Source organism: Oculina patagonica, chromosome 4 (genome assembly GCF_052425735.1).
Source record: "Oculina patagonica isolate OP01 chromosome 4, crgOcupat, whole genome shotgun sequence".
Taxonomy (NCBI): Eukaryota; Metazoa; Cnidaria; class Anthozoa; order Scleractinia; family Oculinidae; genus Oculina; species Oculina patagonica.
Window position 1 is genome coordinate 1577657 of NC_135761.1, and position 25039 is coordinate 1602695.

The window sequence follows — 25039 nt, forward strand, 5'->3', positions numbered from 1 at the left end:
TTTTAAGTATTTGTTGCTTTTATTGCCCTATTTTTTAATATGACATAATTCAACCTTCGGGTTGCAAAGATATATGAATAAAGTATCCATCTATCATTTATTTATTAATTAATTCATTCATTCATTCATTCGATCATTCATTCAATCGATCATTTATTCATTCATTCATTCATCAATCAATCCGTCTGTCCGTCCGTCCATCACTCACTCACTTACTTATTCTTACTTATTCTTATTTGTTCTCAGATTTCAAAGATTGATATGAGTTACATATATTTAAGTGAAAACAAGAGGACTAAGTACCTACTTAGAGCTGATAACAACGATACATCAAAAGTAGTAGGTAAATATATACATTTAATATTTCAAAACAGAAAAGAGCTTCTTAACTTACAAACACAATCAACATTATAATTTTTCTTTTTAAAATGAATTGTATAAGAATCTAGTTTTTGTTATTTTTTTAAAATGTATTAGTTAATGTCAAAACTTTTATTGTAAACAGACCAATACCTCCCTTTGGAGAGTAACGCGCAATAAAGATATACTATTACTATTACTGATCAAGCAATCAATCAATCAATCAATCAAATAATCAATCAATCAATCAATATATCAATCAAGTCATCTGTTACGTGTTCACTCACCAAGTAAAGTTTTTATGGCAACCATTTTCCCTTCTTTGATCTCCACCCTTTGGTGCCTGGGCTTGTAAAATACTTCTACTGTTGGTAATTCTTTGAGAGCTCCTTTATTGACTTTACCAAAAGCCCCTCGTCCCAGTTCCTCCAAAAAAATTATACGTTCGGGAGGAACTTCACGTTGCATTAAGGGAATGATGTCAGACTTAGACCTGAATAACAAAATTTAAATGTCATTTAGCCTGGTGCTCCACACACACATTTTATTTTGCATTTTTTTAGCATTGTTATTTTCTTCATTTCTCATTTCCTTCAATAAGGATCAAAGTCACTGGCGCCAGTTACATTTGGCAGGTGTAAAATTCATTATGGTTTAAAATTATTTTTGGTTAAAACCTTTTCAAACCAGTTTGTTGTTTTTTTTTCCTTTGTTTCAGGTTGTGGCAATTTATATGAGACAATGAAAATAAAAATCAGACCAGTTGGAATTTTTTTATAACAAAGATAAATCTTAACCACAACATAGACAAAACAAACTTATGAAATAAAACAGTCAACAGTGAAATCGTACGGCAATTAAACTTTGAAAGTCGAACTCCCTTTACTTTTTTTATATTTTGCGCTCTTAATTTCATGAGGGGTTGGAATTTAGATATAGTGTATTACATATTAGATTTCAGGATAAAAGTTAAAATGAAAAAAATAACTAACCGGTTAGCTTTTAAATAAAAAAACTTCCTCCTTTAAGACGTTATTTCTGTGAGTAAAAATTAATGAGGAACAATATTTTTATCGAAAATGCTCTCAGATAATTTGTCAAACTTTGCAGTCTTGAAGATCTTTAAAAGAGATAAATCTTGATTAAATGGGTAAAATGCACATACGATGACATCATTATTTCTTCGCTTTGGTAAAACCGATGTCGAGCGAACCTACTTTTTTAAAAATCGTTTTTTTTTTTTTTTAAATTACCCGACCGAGCAAAACGTGAAGTATCAGTCGCTTAAAGTTGGGATGTCGTGTTTCGAAATCGATGAATGTTATAAGTTAAAATAACTTAGTTTTAGTAGCAATAATAACGGTAACGCACCGGTATCCCGAGGTCACGGGTTCAAATCCCGTTGTATCCTTAATTTTTTTCAGTCTAAAAAAATGGAAATGCTTAAATTGATTTCACAATGCGAGGATCATTTCATTCATTCCAATAATAAGTTTATTGTCAATCCCTTGAAATCGATAGAACAAATTTATTTATTGTGGAGAAAAGAAGCATCAGCTGTGCCAAGCTGCCGGGGAAGTTAATATACAATCTAAATTTCACGTATATAACTAAACTTCTCCTCCGATTCAACACAATTTTTTCAACCTAAACACATAACCTCATTCATTTGATATCGGTGTACTATCGGTGAAACTTTATCGTAGGAAATTCCAAAAAAAAATTATAATGCTAAAATTGTTTGAGAAAAATGAAAAAAAAACGTTCCTAATCCACAAGTTAAAATCAAATAGCAAATGACATGATATCTACCGAATTACCTTTTAGACAGGTGGACTTTAAGTTTTCTATTTCTTGTTTTCTTCCCGTAGCAACCGATCCCCACAATTATCATGACAACGAGAGCAACACTTCCAGCAATTACACCAACTGTTTTCCCCAAAGAATTGCCTGTTTCTCCTCTTCCGCCTGTTGTTTCTATGGAAAATAATACCAATAATTTTAATCCACCAAACATGTTTCTTGCTCGTGATTTGTTTAAACACGTCACGTGATGCAGCCAAACCTAAGGCTTATCAGATGACATCCCTCATTTAATGTGCTCCAAGTAAATTGTTAAATTAAATAGAAACAAGAAGTTTGAGAAGCTTGAGAAGCTTAATATCGGGCGCTTAATAATTAGCTATCTGTTTTGACTTGAAAGGCAGGGTACAGTACAGTAAAAATCACTGGTAAAACAATCACTTAAACCTATTCAGGCCTGGGGGGGGGGGCTTTTGAGGCCCGCGCTGACTTTGGACGCTTATTACTTTTTCAAGATTCAACCAAACGCTGCCAAACTTTGCGCGTTTATCTAAAATTTATCTCGCAATAATTTGGTAGGATTAGTTATTGTGCCAGTAACTTGAAATCACCATGGCAACGTCATTTTGACAGGCTTGTTTTCCCAAATTTGTAAAAAAATTTGTTTGTGTTTCTATTTAATAATGAAAATCTGGAATGTTTTCAAGATTGCATTTTTACTTAATGACATAATGGTCTCAATTTATAAAAATATATTTCGCACAATACAAATAAACGATTGAACTAGACGTCTAGAAAATATAAATTGGTAACACTTAGCAAAGTGCAACCTTTTCGCAATACTTAATAAAGGCGGGGTTTTTACCTGAAGACCAATTTTTCCAACGCTTTAGGTGGCTGACGCATTTCAGTATTTTCCAGCCCTTACACTTTAATGGAACAGTATACAACTCCTAATCAGGTAACTACTATTGTCAAGAAAATGATCACAATTTATTGACCAATGATTAGGTATTTGTTTCATACCATTACTGTAATAGCAACTGATGAAGAATAGTAGTACTGACCCAAAGTATAAGGGCTGGAAAACACTAAAAACCATTTCAGCCGCGTTTCAAGGAATCCAAAAAGCTTTACTTATCCCATATATATATGTTTGGCAGTATTTTGTTAATTTTTGGACGATTTTGGGGGATGTCTGGGAGGCGATAGTTTTTCTCAAAGGATTAGTAAAATTTAGACAAATAAGAAATATTGGAGATTTAATGTGATTTTAAAATTTGAATTTGAAGTTAAAAATTGGTGGACGGACACCAAACAGTCTCCTGACAACCCGGAGTGCTCTTGCGAGGGGGTCAACTGTTTGGAGGTGTTTCCATTCTTTTCTTCAATCCCTTCTTTAAAGATGAATTCCAGTCCGTACTGCGCAATCTTGGCTGCAATGTTTATGTGAGCCCACACGAAGGAATGTTTACAAGCAAAACTAAAAATTCCGCGACAAACTTACCTTTTTCTTCATAATTAACGCCAGATATCCTTGCAAAACAAATAATAAAGAGTAGAGAAACATTGACGTTATTTCAAACCGACGTTTCAGCTCATCGGAAATTCTTGAACGAAACGAACTGTAATGGCGGACTAAAAAACTTCATGTATGCTGTCACCGAAGTGTAACGTTTCAACGAATTCAAAACAAAAACGAAAACAAACCCCGAGTATGCGCAGTACGGACTGGAAATCAGCTTTAAATCTCTTAAAGTTCCATTCAAATTCAGGTAAAACCCCACCTTAAGTTTTGTTCTTGTGAGAAAACAACAGAAGTCAAAGGTTGCATGATATAACTAAGCATGGATTTTAATTCTCCCTCCCTTTCCATCTCCTTAGCCTTTCACCCTCACCTGTCCCTCCCTTTCTACTCTCATTCAATTTAATGTTTGTTTACATTTCCTAAACAATTCAGTATCGTACTAATCGGTGCCAAGCAATCAGATAATAACAGAAATTTGCCTTAATTTTGATCTCCCATACCAAGACCTTAGAGTATAAACCGTTAATAAAACAAAAAACACTTGATAATAACTCTCTGAGGTTATACACCTTGCAGTATTAACGTACTAACGAACTTGATAACAAACCCCATGTCGTACTAAGAATTTTTACTGATCAACATAGAAAATAAGTTCACAATGGTTTGTTCCCAAAACGTTTTTTACTGCACAGAGGGTCTGTATATTGACCTGTAACTTGTATACCGTATTGAAAAATTCAGAACGAACCGACTTCTGCCCGCTACCATGATATCATGTTGAAAAATTAGCTCGTTCGAAACCGTAGCAAAATCGTTAGAGACAGACAAGATACAGCCGTTTACTGGCAGTCTTTGAAAATCCTGAATTTCGTCAAAATGAGCCAATATAAAGTTTTAAAAATTCCTTTATCAATATGGTTCTTATCTTTTTATACAATTCTATGAACTGCTTTTATGCAGTACTGTCCACAAAGATTTCAATTTCCTCAAAGTTTCGGGACAAATGGATACAAAATATTTCGTGCAGAATGTAATTTGATTAATACTTCTATAAATACTTCAAGCAGTGAATGAAAAACCGTTTTGTTTTCATCGATGAAAACCACTTTCAAATAGTTAATGCATAAAAAATAACAATCAGATCAGAATACAATAATTATTAATGTAAGGTCTCGCTATTATGTCTCGGCAGAGATACTTCTTTTTTGCAAGTTCAAATGTATGCAAATTTCGTGTGAAATATAATTCGATTCCATTGTCTTGTTTACAAACTCTTTCTAAAGAAAGTTGTATTTTCGTGAATAAAACCCATTGGCCTGTTTTGTTTTCCTGATCATGTTTTTCTGTGATTTTTACAAAACATGTGGTCTTTTTTTTCGGAACTTTAAGTTGTACAAAAATTCCTATTTTGAACACAGATGTCACTTCCGGAATTTCTCATCTGAAATTCAATCGGTATTTAATTATAATTATTCAAAGTTTTCATTTTCAAGTCATCTTTTCATTCGATAGCTTTACTGATCTCGTAAAAAATTCCATTCAAGTTCACACCAATACTGTACATTGCCAATGTTTTGCTGACGTCTTGAGAAGTGTCTTACTAACGTCACTAGTCAAATCTAAATATATCCAAACCATGTTGTGCAAACATTCTACTCTTTGTGACTGGCGACTTTGACGCCCAACTGTGGGGAAATGAAAATCGACATACTTCTTGCTAAATATATAAAAAATAGTTTTAAAGTGGAGTCCGCCTCAAAAAAATGTACCGCCAGATCACACTGCTATTTGTAGAAACCAGCAAAGCGTCTAGTTTCAAAGTTTCCCACAAAAACATTGCGTGACATGAATGACGTTAGGCCTTTTATTTACAAAAATAGCTTCAACTTGTCAAAGCAACTACAGTTTCACAATGGTGATTATTAGTACTTTACCCCTTAAGCTATTTTCTCTGTCCTCCCGCCGAAGCAAAGAAGAGAATTAGATTGCAGATTAGCCCAAAAGTCGACCCAGTGTTCCTACAACGATTTACTGTCAAAACTGAAATGAAACCGATTGGCCCAGGCTATCCCCGTCATTTTTAGCCGACAGGAGACTATCGTCTAGGACGACCAAAGGGTAAACTATAAATCGGCCACGCCCGATTAATTAACATTTTGAACTAACTAACAATATTTTTTTCGTCAGACAAAAGATATATGTATCATACAAAAATTAATATAAATAGACAAAAGTAATCAAAGTGTTGAAATATAAACTTGTTGCAGCTGACTTGGTTTTAACGTGCAAGGTGTTTGAAATGACACTTTCCCTTTCTTGAAAAAAAAAACGATTAACGTCCTTAAAAAAAACCTTGTTTATTCAAGACATTAGCTTTCATATAAAATTCCACTATTCGTATAAAGTACAGGAAAACCGAATTTTACCAGGAGCAAAAATCACAGCAAATATATCAAGACGTGCCATAGGTCTTAAAACAGATTAAAAGTTCTATCAACAATATTATTAATTTACAAAACTGGTATAATTAATGTTAGTAATCTACGTAAATCATAAAAAGATAAATCGAGAAAACAAATTTAAAATGTTAACATATATACCTGTTGTAGCTGACTTGGTTTTTACGCGCCAGGAGTTTGACATGCCACTTTTCCGTTCTTCATCTTTTGCGGACATTGCAATCTCGTACTCCGTGTCACATTTAAGTGGTATGACATAAGTGTCATGGTCAGAAAAAATCAAAGAAATCAAAGAAATTTTGGCCACAGCCAAAAACTCATACTTTGTCAGTTTGAGGGCCTAGGTATGTAACTGAAAGATATGAAGTTAGTTTTTCGAAATATTCAAATTTACGGCAGAAAACCACGAATAACGGTAATCGTACCGGAAGCTCAAATTTCACTTCTCGACAATCCGAAATTTCACGCTTTTCAGCTTCTTACTACCCAGACGTTTCAACCGCTGTAAACCTTTCCTTACCTTAGTTGCATAGATTGACTCTTCCTTTATTGAAATATAGTTAGTATTTTTATCTCTGATTATTTCTGAGCCAGCTGAGCCTCGATTAAGTAGACACATTTTTCTCATTTAGGAAAAAGGCTAAAATAATCCAAATTCAGTGAGGAAAAAAGCTGACCGGTAGTGCTTCAAATCTTCTGATATTTTAGCCAAAGAGAGTCCAGTCGTTGACTTTTAGGTTTATGGTTTCAAAAGTGTAGGATCTAGTAGCAGTTTTTAACAAAGGTCGATCAAAGGTCGACAAAATTACAATTCCGCGGCTTTGAAAAGAACAACTGAAACACGTGACACGAAACACGCAATAGAGTAATTTGTATATTTTTTGGGCAAAGACAACACGGTAAAATTAGCTTTGAAGTTTTATACGTTTGAGACTTTAGAAAAATAGTATTTATCCTAAAGATTGCCTACAATAGAAGAAATACCAAAAATAACAGCACTTGAACTCTCCCTGATGTTCGTCACGCACGAGCGACTTGGAGCGGCGAATGACAAAAATATTTTCCATTGATTCAAAGTAAGCTATATTCTGAAAAAAGAAAAATCTATTTTCTTTAAACTTTGCCCACAAATCTGTCTTAACTAAAAAACGAAACAGCTTTCATATTTGCAAGTATCGTAAGATATATGTTTTAATATTTTATTCATTTAGACCACAACCGGCCTATTTTTAGCAATGGCGACAAGTGAAAATCGAGTCACCGCTTCAAAAATTTATGCGCTAACTTTAGAAATTGTCTTAACTCTCCTGGAATAAATTGGGGACCTTTATCTGTATAAAGCACACAATTTTGATTCGTTTAAAAGAAACTATTAATACGAAATATTTTTGATTTGAAGTCTACTTGGCCATTGACGCGAACGGTTCGAAAAAATGGCACATTTTCAACGGATCACTGCGCAAAAGTCCAACTACTTCCGCATTACATTTGTTTCCATACCAACTAAAAAGAAGTCAAAGAGTATGGAAATGAAAAAATATGTTGTGGTTTAAGCGAGCTTTTAGTGCAACCAGGCGGCAACTTGGCTTATGTTGCGAACATGTTTTGTTTACATTGCAACAGCGGGCAGTTGCTCAAGCGAAAAGAATTTAGCATAAACAACACAATATTTCGTAAACATTGTAACTTTACAAAACTTTATATCAGCTCACACAATAAAACATCATTTAAAACTCGAAAACCTTAGCAGCTAGCGAGTCAGCAAAAAAAAAATACTGTCGCCTACCTGCAAGCCGGTGAGACAACAAAATTCATTGTCAGGTCCGCCATGGCCATGTTATTGGATTTCACATTTCTTTCTGGTTTTCGTCAACCATAGTATCCGCAGAAAGTTTCAAACGGTAAACATAACACACATAACATAACATTGAACATACCACATGATTGTGATAACTGAAACAAATGAAAGAAAGTTGCGGGCAACACATCCCAAGAAATCAAGCGATCACAACAGATCGGCTTGAACAGTTGATTGAAAGTTGCGTCACGCAATCTAACCTGAATCCAACTGCCTTATGGGCGAACTGAATAATTATTGTCCAAGAATCGGACTGTCCAAAATATGGGCTGTAAATATTTTTGACCGACGTATTTGTTTGATTTCTTGTTTTCGACCACTTCCTGTACATCTACATCTGGATGCTTCCAAATTTGAAATTTTAGGCTCGCTTTTCAAATACAAAAAAACCCGCTTTTTCAAAATAATAAATTGTTCTAGTAAACGATAAAGGTAAGTAAGAAAGAAATAAAAAGTGGAACACAAATAAGTCTTTACAAACCACGCCGCCACGCAATTGTCATTCATACTTCGTTGTTGTTCTCGCGAAGCATTATCAACTTACAAAACAAATGGAGGAGATGCGCTTTTTGTTTCACACTTCAAAGTATAGAGGAAGTTGCGGCAATCGAGGGGGATAACCGAGCTCGTTCGTCTTGGAGACTGCAATGATCTTATAGCAAACCATTTAATTTCGTGGCATTTCTGTTAGAGCACGAACTAGTTTTTGCAAGAGCAGGTGTATTTGGATTGTCTTCATCAAAGAAAGGCGAAATTATATAAGTCCCAAGCATCGCCATTCTAGTTTTTCATAGGAAATATTCAAAACAGCACGGGCCTTTCTAATATCCCACTCACCGTGGTGATAAAAAAGCCATTAGAAGCAGAGATGTGCTAAATGTGCACATGGCCGACAAGATCAGGTTTGTAAACGTATCTCACATTACGGTAGTATAAGCTTATAGATTTCCTTTAATGGCTGAGTGGAAAATTTTTCTAGGCAAAAATGTCTTGTTCACTTTTTCGTTGGCTATATTTTTAGTGTGGCCAGAAAATGTGCAGGGTTTTTCTATCCTTCTGATAATTTCCACCCTACTTCTTTCTCCGTAAGAAGGAATAGATGATGAGGTCAAATTGAGCTCTATTACACCCCCCCCCCCCCACCCCCCCCTTAACGAACCCGCCCAACCGGGAAATGAAAAAACCCGTCCGCGAATAGGACTGTTTGGGTTTTCTTTCAGCTAAATACGTTTTCAGCTTAATACGTAAGCTTCGTTTCTAATAAACATACCAAAATGGTGCACACGAGGACATATACATCTGTTAAAAATATTTAGAGCCGATATTTTGGACAGTCCGATTCTTGGACAATAATTATTCAGTTCGCCCATAAGGCAGTTGGATTCAGGTTAGATTGCGTGACGCAACTTTCAATCAACTGTTCAAGCCGATCTGTTGTGATCGCTTGATTTCTTGGGATGTGTTGCCCGCAACTTTCTTTCATTTGTTTCAGTTATCACAATCATGTGGTATGTTCAATGTTATGTTATGTGTGTTATGTTTACCGTTTGAATCTTTTTGCGGATACTATGGTTGACGAAAACCAGAAAGAAATGTGGAATCCAATAACATGGCCATGGCGGACCTGACAATGAATTTTGTTGTCTCACCGGCTTGCAGGTAGGCGACAGTATTTTTTTTGCTGACTCGCTAGCTGCTAAGGTTTTCGAGTTTTAAATGATGTTTTATTATGTGAGCGGATATAAAGTTTTGTAAGGTTACAATGTTTACGAAATATTGTGTTGTTTATGCTAAATTGGTTTCGCGTGAGCAACTGGCCGCTGTTGCAATGTAAACAAAACATGTTCGCAACATAAGCCAAGTTGCCGCCTGGTTGCACTAAAAGCTCGCTTAAACCACAACATATTTTTCCATTTCCATACTCTTTGACTTCTTTTTAGTTGGTATGGAAACAAATGTAATGCGGAAGTAGTTGGACTTTTGCGCAATGACCCGTTGAAAATGTGCAATTTTTTTGAGCCGTTGGCGTCAGATGGCCAAGTACACTTCAAATCAAAAATATTCCGTATTGTTTGTTTCTTTTTAACGAGCCAAAATTGCGTGCTTTATACAGATAAAGGTCCAATTTATTCCAGGAGAGTTAAGACAATTCCTAAAATTGGAGCATAAATTTTCGAAGCGGTGACTCGACGTTTTTTCCTATTTTTAGTTGTCGCCATTGCTAAAAATAGGCCGCCGGTCGTGGTCCAATTGAATGTAATTCTTAAAAAAATATTTCTTGCGATATTTGCAAATATGAAAGCTGTTTCGTTTTTTAGTTAAGACAGATTGGTGGGCAAAGTTTAAAGAAAATAGATTTTTCTTATTTCAGAATATGACTTACTTTGAATCAATGGAAAATATTTTTGTCATTCGCCGCTCCAAGTCGCTCGTGCGTGACGAACATCAGGGAGAGTTCAAGTGCTGTTATTTTTGGTATTTCTTCTATTGTAGGCAATCTTTAGGATAAATACTATTTTTCTTAAGTCTCAAACGTATAAAACTTCAAAGCTAATTTTACCGTGTTGTCTTTGCCCAAAAAATATACAAATTACTCTATTGCGTGTTTCGTGTCACGTGTTTCAGTTGTTCTTTTCAAAGCCGCGGAATTGTAATTTTGTCGACCTTTGATCGACCTTTGTTAAAAACTGCTACTAGATCCTACACTTTTGAAACCATAAACCTAAAAGTCAACGACTGGACTCTCTTTGGCTAAAATATCAGAAGATTTGAAGCACTACCGGTCAGCTTTTTTCCTCACTGAATTTGGATTATTTTAGCCTTTTTCCTAAATGAGAAAAATGTGTCTACTTAATCGAGGCTCAGCTGGCTCAGAAATAATCAGAGATAAAAATACTAACTATATTTCAATAAAGGAAGAGTCAATCTATGCAACTAAGGTAAGGAAAGGTTTACAGCGGTTGAAACGTCTGGGTAGTGAGAAGCTGTAAAGCGTGAAATTTCGGATTGTCGAGAAGTGAAATTTGAGCTTCCGGTACGATTACCGTTATTCGTGGTTTTCTGCCGTAAATTTGAATATTTCGAAAAACTAACTTCATATCTTTCAGTTACATACCTAGGCCCTCAAACTGACAAAGTATGAGTTTTTGGCTGTGGCCAAAATTTCTTTGATTTTTTCTGACCATGACAGATAAGAGGTCTTGTTAAGCTGGGTGATAAGGATTTGACGCCAGTCAGCTTTGTTGCCTACTGATAGCATTTCTCTCAAGTGTATTATGTACATCGAAAGAGGACATCCACTGCCCACTGGAGGGCTCCATGTGAAATTCACATCGCAACCATATATTTCCATTACTTTGTTTTCAACAACAGGACCTGATAGTTTACCTATATATTTATCCAATAAAGATAGATATTAGATTGGCTAGAATTGTCATTTTGAACAAAAGTGGTGAAGATTATGATGATTGGCGAAGATGGTCTGCTGGGTGTGCAGCTACTATTCTTGATGACCTTTTGAACAGATGATGCTTAGGTGACAGATATGAATCATTCTGACACATGTAAAATATAAAGCATGTCATTCGAATAAACGACTCGCGGAAAGGTTCATGTTATATGTCTCGTAATCAAATACCTGTTAAAGTTACATAATAGTGTAATAGATGAATGGATGAATGATATAGGTGCTTATATGGCGCATTTACAAAGCTCAATGCGCTTTGGTAGCTACTTCTTCTTAGTAGCAATAGTGACGGCACTGGTTTTGTTTCTTTATGTATTTCTTAGCTATGATCACGAAGGTATCTATGAGCTATTTAAGGTCAAATGAACCAGAATTTTTTATTTATTTCAAACCAAAGTGCTGATTAAGAACCAAATAAACATATTCCGAAGTTTCAAAGTAATTGGACTTTGCATCGCAGAGATATTTTGAGTTGATAAATGCTTTTTTGGCTTTTATAATCGTAGAGAGCTCGGGGAAATTGTCGTAAACACCAACCTCGTTCCAGTGAGGTTGCGGAAACACAAATTAAGACGTCACTGTTGTTGTATTGCAAGATCAGATCGCGAGGCATCTCAATTATGATGGAAGATAATGATTTTGCACCTTTTTTAGGCGGTGACGCCTATATGTTGTGGCCCGTGGACGGGCAATGTTACGATTACTCCAACCGAGTAGCACTGGGAACTAGGCACTTTGTTGTTTACTCAGTTTCAGTACGCCATCTTTGATTGTCATGAGTACTGAATCAACTTTAAGAGCATCCATCGGCAAAACGCGTTTGATTTCTAACGTACAGTTAAACAGAGTTTTTGGTTCAGGGGAGAATGATGTACTGGATAATTGTGAGCTCGCTTAAAGAACTTTTTTACCGTTGTACGTGTATTCGAAAGTCGGCATACGTGATGGCAGACTAAGTTGACTGATGTTGAATTTGACGAGTGACGGCCGATTAGTGTCATAACTTTTGAAACCTTTCCATAAGGGACACCGATGGCAGCAGTATCTTGATTAGATTGCAAAGGTGAGCTATCTGAAATCTTTGTTTGCTTTGACGTGCATTGTTGTCGATAATATTTAAGTTTAAGTTAATTTTCTTTTCTTTTCCCTTCGCGACTCGCCATCTTCATTTTACTGCTTTTGATAATATTTATTCGGGTGTTTATCTCAAGCCATTAAAAACAAAACAGTGACGGTATCCGTATTCCTATTTGTATGAGAAGCCAGAATTCAGAAAGAACTTCTACCCTATTGCTGATTTAGCTGATCTAAAATGTTTTGTTTGATAAGTTGCATAAATGCATGGAAGTGATTCTAGTAAGCGGTGTTGACTTCATTACATTTCAGACCATTTCAATACGGAAATGTCACACAATCTTCAGTATTGACTAGGTGTGGAAATCAATCCTGGGCCTTCCTGTTGCTAAATGACGAAGTTCATAATGATTTAATGTATTTATCTTATCATACTGTAGGTTTGTAATGTATTGGAGATTCGTTTTGTAGTCAAGGCAAATAAACATTAAAATGAATAAGAAAAATGCAATTTCTGGGATCATTGTAAAGCGTCATCGCCTGTGCATGCATGTATGCGTGCCGGTTATTTAATCTGCCTAGAACTAGCTAAAATATTTGTTTTGATCATTAGCACTTTTATTTTCTTAATATGGCTTCTTAAGCATGACAAGAACTTCAATTTGATGGTTCTGTATCCTTACCAGCAGGAGGGCATTTTGCGTGCGCATGTGTCGATATGGGCTAGTGCTCAAGACAGCGAAGTTTTGCTAGCGATTGTTTACATATTTTCCACAATTTAAGGCCTAATTTCTAGCTCAAAATGAACGTGTTTTAAGTTTTATTTGCTGTGTACGATACTGAGAGTCTGCCTAATCTTCTGACAACAACAAGCGTAGTTTGGTGTCGGCATTTCGTTCATCAGATCGCCTTTGGCTATGTGTATTAAACATTGCGCGTGGACAAAATGGCGACCGAATGTCGAGAACCTAAATACCTTGCCCATGTTTTTCATAGCCGGAATATCTAAACGGAAAAAAACGCTACGGCTACTTAGTACTAAGATATAAAACAACAGTTTTAACTATATGATGTTATAATCAAGTATCCCGGGTTTTGGCGAGCGGTCATGATTTTGTTCGTATTTGTCATGAAACTGCAATTTCATCGTTCTCACGATGCGAAAATCTCAAAATCTAGCCTTGATCTCCAGCGTCTAATGATTATATATGGAGCCTGAAGTACTTAAACTATCGTCTAATGCTGCGAAGGTAGCGTTAAAAAATGGCTAATTGTGGTAATTTTTAGCTTTGTTTAACGTACGTTCTCGCTGGTTTATTCTAACAGAGAAACTATCCTTTGTAATTATTTCCTTAAACTTGAGCATTGCTCAAAATAACTTCACATTTCGATGATACCACAATTATTCCATAGAACAAGAAAAGAATGACTGCGATCGGTCTTAATTCCAAAGTGTTATGGTAATTCTTTGCTGGTAGACTATTTGCTTACATTTTACTATGTTAATTAGTACATTTTTGGCTCCTTTATCAAAATCTAGCCTTGATCACCAGTCAAAAAATAGCACGAAACGAACAAGCGATATATATATTGTTCAGAAACGTTCTAATAACTGCTGCATAAAATGTCTTTAGAAATAATTTTTAGCTATAAACAATGTTATTTTCAATTTTTTATTCAACGTTTATTTCTTTAAGATTGATGTTCATTCTGTTATAACGAATGTTTTACTTCTGTGTCGCCTAAATGTGTTTTAAAGAACTGCAGTGCTTGTTCCAAGAAACCCTGTTTGCCAGTCTTTGCTTTGGAGTCATCAGTGAGGTGCATTATCATGTGCAGAACACCCAAACATGTCTTTTCCCTCAGGGAAAACCCTTTTCTTTGATGGCCGTCCCTTTAGGCGAAAAAATCTCCCGACAAGCTATAATACTGCGCGCACTCTGCCTGTATTACAGCAATTGATTTGATGTGAAGTTTTGATCCTAATATATCACACTCCAGCACACGGATAAATGTTTTCCTCTTTTTACGGGTTGTTTGATTTTTGTCGGTGAAGGCTTTCCTACCTGTCCCACATATTTTCCCATGATTTGCAACAACAATCCCGAAGCAGGCCAGAAAATCTGCTTTATAAGAGCCTTGCCACACACAAAACACTTTTTCTTAGTGAAATTCACGTCTATATTAAATTTTGTGACGATGATCAGTACAAAAAAACACAGTTTGAATCTTCCGCGCCATTTTATTCCCAAGATCGCGCGGTCTTTGTACAGCGGTTGCACGCATGCGCACGCAAAATGCCCTCCTGCTATCCTTACCAATTAGTTGGCTTCCACTTGCACGTTTTTTTTTTTTTGACGCGTATAACCCTATGACGTTGTATTTAGGTTGGGTTTGCAATCTTAATTTCGAAAACTAAATGAAATGTACCAGCTAAATAACAAAATATGAAACGAAAACAGGTAATAAAAGGCAAACTCTCTGTGTCCGTGGTAAAGGTCTATAAACGCTTTGTATTAACGCAATTTTTTTCATCAGCTGAAAACGACAATAATTTATTCATCAAAATTTTTACACTGCGTGATGCCCTGAGCTTACGAATTTGCATCTAGAAATATCCTTCTTTAAGCCAAATTAATTTTTTGTACGTAGAGCTTTTGTATTTCCACTGTGACTCCCGAGTACGAACAAAACAATGAATAGAAATTTGTCTTTTAGCCCAAGAACTTTGTGTTATTTTCCTGTGTCATCGTTTCTAGCCGCGCAAGTCATGATCACAGGCAAATCCAAGAAACCTGTATTTCAGCTGTGGAGTAGCCGATGATTTTAATTAAACTCCATCCAGTGTTTGAAAACATCATACCGCCATAAGCTCAAAAATTTACTCTTTTAAACTAGATGTCAATGTAGTAGTGATGTTACTACTATTTTATAAAATTTTAGGTCCTATCCTGTCAAACGTTGAACAATTCCAATCGCCAGACGCTGACAATTCTGAGGATTCAGCCAGAACCCGACACTGACCAAGTCCGCCTCTGACATTTTCAGTGTAAAACTATAAGCTCTGAAAGAATACTTCTTACACTGTCTCAGTCTCACTTTGCAGCCGTCTTTTCGATCGCAAAGCCGTCAAAAACCAATTATGACGTCACTAAACTCAGAGCTCGTTCCATTCCTTCCATTCCAGTGCGCGGTCATTTTGGACACGTTTTCTTGGAGCCTTCGGAAATCTTCGTAGATTTTGCCGTAGTTCGCGCTTAAAAGCGCAGAAAGCAAAATTTCTCTTTAAGTTTACTTAATAAAGGATTGTTAAAGTGTTTGGTTGCTTTAAAATGACAAAACAAAGAATGTCGAAATTTTGGTTCATTTGACCTTTAATTCAAGAGGAAAATAGGTTGTTAAAACCTAACACTGATAAAATACCAATGTTTAAGAGGAAATCCAACATCTATTGGAGGACCTCAAAACACAGCTATGTATTTTCATTTCTTTGTTTTCAGTTGCATGAAAAAATAGTATACTTGCACACCCCGCTCTCTGTACTGAGTCTAGTTACCTATTCCAGTTTCGACTTTCCACAGTTTCGTTTGGTTCAAAGGTGTTTCTCCATTTTCACTCCATGCAGTAACTGTTATTTCATATTCCTTGTAGCATGGCAGTTGAAGATTGTAGTGGGTTGTATTGTGTTTTGAAACATTAACTGCGTTCCATTGGCCTCTGCTTTCTCCGGAAATTACTTCTCTATAGTAGACTAGATACCAAAAGACTTGACACTCTCCTTCGAATGGAGGCAACCATGTGATGTTTACATTTCGTTCCTTTACTGCCAGGCTTTTGATCCGTGGAAAATCTAAAGACGGGAAAAAATTGGTCGCTAAATAAATTAAAATTAGAGAACATATCAAGCGCAAGTATAAATGTGCAAGTTGCCAAGGCTATGTATTGTTCTGACATATATCAATTTGTAAAATAAACTTGTAATTTGAAAAAAAAAAAACGACTAGTCTAACGGCTCATGTTTTCTCTACTGTTCTTGAATGCCGGGTACGTTTTATGATAATACAATAAATAGCTTTGAATCGTACACTAGATATACGCAAAAGTGTATTTGTAAAATATGGTAGCGTGGTCTTAGTTACAACCGTGATAACGGTGAGTTTGTTTTTCTATTTTTATGTTCTTTAGTTATTGTAACAGATGTTATGATGATGAAGATGATGACGATGACGATGATGATCATGATCATGACTATACAGTGCCTAACCCATTAATTGCCTATGGCGCTTTACAAGGAAACATAATAAAAGAGAAAAGAGACAAAATAAAACAATAAATCTGTGCATTTAACACGCAAAGTTGCCAAACCTATGTTGTTCTGACAATATCAAGTGTTAAAACATAAAAACGAGTAATCTGAATAAACGACAAGCCTAAAGGCAAATGTTTCCTCTCCCTTTCTCAAAATGGATAGTTTGACTTACAATTACACAAAACTTAGACTATAGTGTATTTGTTTTATGTCGTTCGCTTGCTTTTAGTGACAACTGTCACAACAGTGAGTTTCTTTCTAAATGTGTATTTTAGCTCTATTCAAGAACGTATTTGGGCATTCTTTACCAATCCAGTTTGTCTCTTATTTCAACAGATATTAAAGTCGAGGTTCCTTAGCCTGACTCACACACAAGCTCCAGATTTACTTGATTGGTTTTTCATAAGTTTGTATATTTATAAGCTGATCTAACTCACGTAAGTCGAGGACTTCCCTCTTTAAACTACTTCATTTTTAAATACTTTTCTTCTTACCTTGGCCTGTCTTGACTTTCCAGGGATTGAGTTTGTCAACTGCTTTCCGTCCAGTTACTGCAATTTCAAATTGCTTAAAGCATTTCAGCTCAAGGTTATAGTGGTTCGCAAGTTGTGGCACTCTAACGTCCTCCCACCTTCTTGCGTTAATCCCTGGCAACACCTCTCTATAATAAACGTACAAAACTACATGTGAAGAACACAATTCTTGTCTCCACGTGACCTTCACAGTACTTCCCTTTACTTCCTTTCTTTGGTTTATGAACAACGGGAAACCTACAAACAACAAAAACAACAGTTTTATTCGTACCCAAATTTAATTTACAAAAATAAGTAGTAATAAAGAAAGAAATGAGTATATGACTGCCCAAAATAACCATTATGGGTTAATAAAAAACTGGGAAAAACATGAAAAGAAGTTTTTTGAAATGGACACTTCATAATATACCAAGCTAGCACGTCATATTGCATATCTTATTCCCTGCTTAATGGGCAATTTAGTAATCACAATCTTTCTTTCTTTTTTCTTTCCTTCTTTCTTTCTTACTTCCTTCTTTTCTTCTTTCCATCCTTTCTTTCTTTCTTTTTTCTTCCTTTTTCTTTCTTTCTTTCTTTCTCTCTTTCTCTTTTCTTTTTCTCTCTTTCTTTCTCTCTTTTCTCTCTTTCTCTCTTTCTTTCTCTCTTTTCTCTCTTTCTCTCTTTCTTTCTCTCTTGCTTTCTTGCTCTCTCTCTCTCTCCCTTTTTTCTTCTTTCTTTCTTTCTATCTTGCTTTCTTGCTTTCTTTCTTTCTTTCTTTCTATCTTTCTTTCTTGCTTTCTTTCTTTCTTTCCGATCTTTTTATTGCCTTTCTTGTTTTTTTCGTTTCTTCCTTGTTCGTTTGCTTGCTTGTTTCTTCCTATATTTCGTTTCTTTGTTCTTTCATGAGAGTACACGAAAAACACCCTTAGTTCATATGTAGCTATTCCACCTTTTCATGAAACGTAAAGAATAACGTTTTTAACAGTTTGCTGACCTCTGTGCAAGTCGGAAATCTTGTCCTGGGACAAATGAAATCCAATGATGTAAAGATCCATTATTGTTCCATGCATCTTCATCGCGTCATCAAAATACCCAATAGTGAACGTTTTCTTAGGAGGTACATTTCTTGAATTTGGGGTCTTCCAAAACCTTGCATATTTAAAAGACTTTCGTAGACCATTAACGAAAATCCTGACCGTGTATTGCAGACATGTTAAGGCAACATGAATCCACTTCCCAACTATTTTCTCCCTTCCAGTGAAGTCGAAAACTACTTCGCGATATAATGTGACACCAAACATTTTGTCTTCGACTTCGAGGCCAAGGACCAGTTTACCTGCAGACTTGAATAACCTAAAATAAAGGGCAAGTGTTTGCCCAGTTTTTGAAGAACCGTGTATTAAATAATTGAATTTATCATTATGATTACGTGGTTCTGTAAATCTTATCCAAAAAGCAATTGTAAAAGTGTAGACCCCGATGTTAACGTTAGGCACAGTAGCGTACACATCTTTTCCAAAAGGCATCGCCTTGCTGTTACGGCACCGGCCCTCTGTAAAGGACTCCAAACCATTTTATCTGCAAGGGGAAAGTACAAACATTTGAATTTATGGTTCTCTTCAAATCATTTTTTATTGTCAAGCTTTTCAAATCATGTTCTTGCCTTAAGGACTTATTGATAATTGAATAAGGGTCAGCAGTTTAACGTTATTCCCTCTCTAAAACCTAAAATTATTTGAAAGTTACTGTATATGTATTTCCGAGCGCTAAGCTAATTTTACGCAACCGAACGTAACGTAACGTATTTTCTTTTCAACGATAAGAAAAGGCCTGAAGACTCTAGTTTCGATCTGGCAAGTCGTACTAGACCGTTGTTTCCACATAGGGAAGGTAGGGTCCGACAGCAGGTAAAAATCTCTTCAAATTCGTATTTAGCTGCAAAAACTATTAAATCAACTGACCTTACATCTGGATCAGAACCATCTAACTTCCAGTGTCCTTTGTATGTATCCTCTGAGAAAAAATCATAATCCACTTCTTGGTAAGGTAAAGATTTTTGTTCTGCCCACTGATTAACATAAACATTACGTTAACAAGCACTTTGAAGTTTCACTATAACACTAATCAGCAATACTGCACACTACGCAAGTAATGAAGACAAGACGACTCGAAAATAGCAACTCCAAACAGTTTAATCACAATAACAACAAGATTGCTACAAGATGGCGACTCAGAACAGGAGAACAAGTGGGTCAGAAAAATGAAGCATAATTCGCATGCGCAGCTAACAACGCCGGCTGGCGCAACGTCTTCTTCCTTAAACAACAAAACGGGCATAATCCAACAATTATAGGTTTAACACAATGTTTCGGTTTTCACCAAACAGTTTAAGAATAAATGCAAAGTTTGTTAAACGAGTTGGGTAACTCCCGATAATCTGGCTTAACCCACTAGTCGAGTATGTATTCTTGTAGGTACACTGGGGGTATGCGGGTGTGCTGAGGTCTTGACTCTGAGATAGTCTGTTCAGGCAAATCGCATGTAATAGGTTGTGGAGGTGTAGGGACTGCAGCTGCAACAAGGCTTATGTTGGTTGAAGCTGTGTCTTGTGGGTGTTCGGCTTGGCATGGGGGAGAGGCTGACCGTTCCAGGCTTGGTGGGCGTAGAAGGTCTGGTGGAGGAAGGGCGGTAGATCAGGCGGAGCTTGTTCAAGGGTCCTTTCACATTTGTCATCATCCAAAATAGGGGTGACTGTCGGGTATGCCAGTGGTGGAATGGTAGGGGGTATACTGTAACATTCGGTTATTTTTACTTTGTAAGATGTAGCCCTGAGTTGAAAGCCGGCGAACTTCTTAATGAAACACCACTCTCCGTCGATGCTAACAATAATGTAGCGCATTACCCACCTGGTGATTGGTTTTGCGGGCTTGGTGTTTCGCTAATATGTGCTGCAGGTCGTTTAAGGGTATTTGTTCGTTGGTGACCTGGTTGCGCTGTGTCCAAAGCTCAAGGGAGGAAAGACCTTGGCTGCGCAGTCGGGAGTTCAAACGGGCTGTGGCGATGGTAAGGCCTAGTTTACTCACAGGGCGTAATAGCTCCTCTTCAAGTTCTAGCACTGCCTTTGTGGCGGCGGGATTCTTGTTGATGTTCTTGACGCGCCCTACTTTAATCGACACAAAAAGGTACTGTAAGGCATTGGTGTTCTTGAGAAAAATGAATCCGGGTGCAGGGTCGACACGTATGACTGCCTGTAGACCATAAAGGGGATATAGTCCTTCGACCAATCGGGAGAGGGCATCGCGAAGGGTACCGCTCTTTTCATCGGATACAAGGCAGGACACAGGGTAGCATGTGGTACATTCCCTCAAAAGTAGGATGAATTGGCGGTAACGCCTGATGATATCAGCTGCAAATGACGCGCCTACAACGTCAAGTGAATCGTCTGATGATTGGCTGGCAAGGGCGCAGGGAACTTCTGAAGTGACGCACAGGTGTGGCAGGAATTGGACACGCGGGTGATGGCGGTACTCATATCCAGGGCAAAAACGTGGCGCTGTACAACCATTTGAAGTTGGTGCTTTGAAGGGTAATCTAATTTGATGTTAAGGGCTGCGAGTAGGCCATCAAGTACAGAGCGAGGTACCACAATCAGCTCAGTGGGTGGGGAAAGCGATTGTTGACATTGCTCAACAAGCAGGCCATCTTTCAAAATAGAGGTGGCATTGAGATGGCGCTTTACATCTTTAATGTTAGTTAATTTCTTAGATGGTCGTGTGCCTTGTTTCAAGTGTGCGCACACACGGCGTAGGTCGGAGCGCTCATTTTGTACACTGAATCATGCTGGTCTGCTGGTGAATAGTAGGCGCATGCTATTTTCTAGGATTTTTAATGGAGATACCACGTACGACTGAATTCTCGGTTTCGTAAATGAAGGAGCAGATCTAGCATTGGAGTCCGTGGCATTCTAGGGTAAATTGGCGTTGCCGGCGAGATGCTGGAGGCTAACTTGGAATCTACTGGCCGTGGTTGAGAATGAAGTGACTCGTGGACTGACGGGAAATTCGCCTCGGCAAAGTTTGTTCACAGCCTGAACGCAAGGCTTTCTATCTGTTAGGACACAGGCACGGTGTTTGCATTGGATGATGAATGGGCTAAAATGCTTTACGGCGGCTGCGACAGAAAGCGCCTCCACTTCGCAAGGTATCCATGTAACCTGATGCTTTCGTAATTTAGCGCTGTAGAAGCCTGCTAGGTGCAGGCGGTCTTGGCAAGTGACGTACAAGGTAGCTCCCAGACAGCGTTTTGTCACAGAGCCATCAGTCACAATCCAAAGTGGAACAGAGGCAGGCCCGTGGCCTGGTTTTTGCCCAGGTACGTTCGTTTTCTCTTGAAAACCAAACTGAACATTTGCTTAGTAATTTTTTCTCTTTATTCCCTTTACCAGTGCGCACGAAATGCTATCAGGGGCGTTACAAAGCCCGCTTTTTGAAGAGCTGCAGACCTGGTCAACTGGCCCGTAAGGGCCGCCGTTTTCGAAGATCCAGCAAGGGTATGCTTCCATGGGGATTTTTTTTTTTTCAGATAAAGACCCTTGAAGAGGCCTTTTTTTTTACTTTATGGTGATTTTACTTGTATTTTGGCAGCACATAAAGTCGAAGATTTCACAACAGAGGATTTCACTTATTTTCACTTATTCCTATATATAAAAGAGCTTTTCCTTAACGTCACATATCATTGTACATGTTTGCAATTTTCCAGAGTTTTCACTTGCGCGATGAGCCTTGATCTCATCGCGAAAGGGAAGAGATATGTGATCCGTTACCAGTAAATATTGCCGTTTTCATTTTATCTTGAAAAAAGCTCCAGCATGAACTGAAAAAATACGATGCTGAAAAATTTGTATGCTCTAGAGTACTAGCCTAAAGGCTGGATGCCATAACCACCGTTACGTATCAGAGGTTGTTGTCTACGGGGTGTAAGTGAGCTCAACAGCGTCAAGGTGCACAGGGGTGTCATAATGGAAGCATAGAATAGCAAGGTTAGACAAGCGACTTTCCCCATCGATGCTCACATTAATTATAAGTTGTCACAACATGCAGATGTTGATGGCTTTAAAAATGAGACTTTTGAATACTAGAATTAAACTTTTAAGCGGTTTGCTTAAGCCTACCCTTCCAAATTCTCAGAACTTATTGAAATTTGTAAAACGGGCCGCAATATATATTCAAATCAGTGGAATCAATAAGAGATGCATTTGTGTCACGATCTGCCTTTGGTTCTAGTCTGAAAACCGAAAAAAGAGGGGAATTCAGGTGAAAAGTGTACTCGTTTATTATGTTATTTTTGTTGAAAATAAATACAAATAAAGTCAGAAAAAATTCTTTTAAGCGGACAATATGCTGTATCATTCCGCGGACCGGACCTTTTCGGTCAGTGGGGGGTTCGTACCGAACACCCCCAGCCTACGGGCCTGAGAAGCACGTGGAAGGACAATGGCCTCGTTTGAGGTAAGAGCTTCTTGTGCACCGGTAAATTTCTGACGAAGGTGGTCATCCCACTGAAGTAGGTCATGAGATTGTAGACTAGCTAAGGATCCACGAGTTGAGAGCAGTGGGGGAGTACACGGGAAAGGACTTTGTAAGCGCCAATGAAGGAACGCAAACCATTAATGGACTCGGGTGCAGGGCAGCTTGTGAGTGCAGCGATGCGATGGGGGCTCACGGAAAGGTAGCCTTGTCAGATCCAGCCCAAGATTGTGGTTGATTTGGGGCAGATGACAATTTTTGTTGCAGACACTCCTAGGTTGCAACGGTTAAGTGCCTCGAGAATACGTGACAAGTTAGAGATGAGCTTTTGCGAAGTGTCGCCGCCACAGTAAAGGTCGTCGGCGAGTTTTGCTGCACATCCCTCCTTCTAATGCAGTCTCTGAATCGGGAATTCCCATGCCAGATCTGGTGTAAACTCTGATGCCGCGAAGCGGGGTGGCGACGCTACAGTATTTCATGGAAGCCTTTGAAAGCGGTGTCATGTAGAACGCGCGGGTGAGGTCAGACTATGTACTTCCATGGGGTGATGGTCCGGAGAGTCGAGTCGATATCAGGCATCAGTGATGGTTGTAGTTTGCTGTATCGACCGACATCTGTAAAAGCAGTGACAAGGCGAAATCTACCAGACGGCAGTTTGACGAGAAAGGATGGATTGAGGTACTCTACAGTGACCCCACCGTCCTCTGGGCGCTGAAACGTTTCTTGCAACTGGACTAGCTTATCACAGGAATATTGAGAAAAACGACCCTTTCGCTGCGGGGGCTGTACAGGCCCCTTGTTGACAGTAGCTTCGATAGGGCCCGATGCGCCATTGTACCCGATAATAGAGGGGTTGCGGATGTTTTCAGGTAAGACGTTGTCGGGGCAATCGTGACAGCATCAGAGAAAAGCCAGACTTGGTTAAGGTGCGTCCCTTAGGGGCGGGGAGAAGGTAATGGGTGGGACCCAATTGTAGGAGACGGGGGATCCAAGGTTGTGGTGTGATGTGCTTGGCAAAGATGTTCGTGGCGTCGGACTGTACTTGGCTTCGTAGTGTTGTTGACTATCCGGACTTTGTTAGCTACTGCTTCAGCAATAAGGGGTTGAGGCCAGAGCTGTGAGACTTTGGAGCATTTGTTGGATGGTGTATCGGTGCGAGCCTCAATGGCCAGGGTGCAGTCAAGGCCTAAGTCGGGTGGTACATCCAATCCGAGATACTCGCCAGGAAGGACAATGGTGGAAGGGGTGAATGAGCGCAGAACGTAAGATTGGGTGCAGCCAAAATGTCAACGTCAAAGTCATTAACTACCAGGACATCGAGTGTGAGGCGTTTGGCAGCTCGTGACAGGGTGAGGTGGGTCTCACCAACAACAAGTGGCGTAACACCATCCACTTGTAAGGCCTGTTGGGATGTTTTGACAATTGGAGCATCAATGCTACGAGCAACAGTTTCGACGCCAGTGTCCAAGGTGAGCTTAAGCCAGTGGTGTTGATAGAGGGCGTGGAAATGAGGAGATTGTTTGGTGCTAACACAACGCGAAACGATCCTGGCGGAAGGTTAGGGTGGAGACAACAGGACCTCCGCCTCAGGTCGACTTCTTCATCGAAGCTGCATGTGAGGCGAGCTTTTGCGAGGAATGCATGGCCTTCAGCAGGTAGGTAAATGCACTTACTTAAGAAGTGGCGGCCGTTGCGCCCAGCTTGTTTGCACAAGGGGCAAGATCGCACAGAAGGTAACCTGAGTTTTGACGCTGTCGAACGCAAGATCTTAGCATCTGTAGTGGTGTGGATTTCCTTTAGGAGGGAATCCAATGCTTGGGAAATTTCAGGCTTGAGAGAAGCAAGAGACTTGGACCGCAGCTCGGTGCCATAGCGTTGCTTTACTTTACTTTGAGGAACAGATTCAGCGTCGTCTTGGAAGCCGCGTACAGGACTGCCAGGGGACTTCTTCAACCATGTCACGCCGTCAGCTAGAAAGCTTGCAAAGTTGCGATCGAGCGAAAGAGTGTATTGCAGGTTTTGCCTCCAGGCTTCGAAAGACGTTATGGTTTCGTGTTTGGTAAGAGACCATTGTTTAGGTGCCCATGCCTTCCTGGTTGTGTTCAAGTAACAGGAAGACTAAATGTGGACTTAGCTTCAAGTCCT

General features: G+C 38.4%; 1 protein-coding gene across 1 annotated transcript in view; it reads right to left on the reverse strand.

Moving 5' to 3' along the window:
* Positions 1 to 25039, reverse strand: part of LOC144648085 (uncharacterized) — a 32963-nt gene that overhangs the window by 6041 nt on the left and 1883 nt on the right. The window contains exons 2-10 of the mRNA XM_078507719.1: positions 20276 to 20946; positions 19331 to 19437; positions 18364 to 18722; positions 17352 to 17627; positions 16105 to 16398; positions 11198 to 11395; positions 6292 to 6405; positions 2181 to 2316; positions 648 to 853 (exon numbers count right to left, since the gene is read on the reverse strand). Coding sequence (XP_078363845.1) covers positions 648 to 853; positions 2181 to 2316; positions 6292 to 6405; positions 11198 to 11395; positions 16105 to 16398; positions 17352 to 17627; positions 18364 to 18722; positions 19331 to 19437; positions 20276 to 20946 — 2361 coding nt within the window. The remainder of the gene's footprint in view (positions 1 to 647; positions 854 to 2180; positions 2317 to 6291; positions 6406 to 11197; positions 11396 to 16104; positions 16399 to 17351; positions 17628 to 18363; positions 18723 to 19330; positions 19438 to 20275; positions 20947 to 25039) is intronic.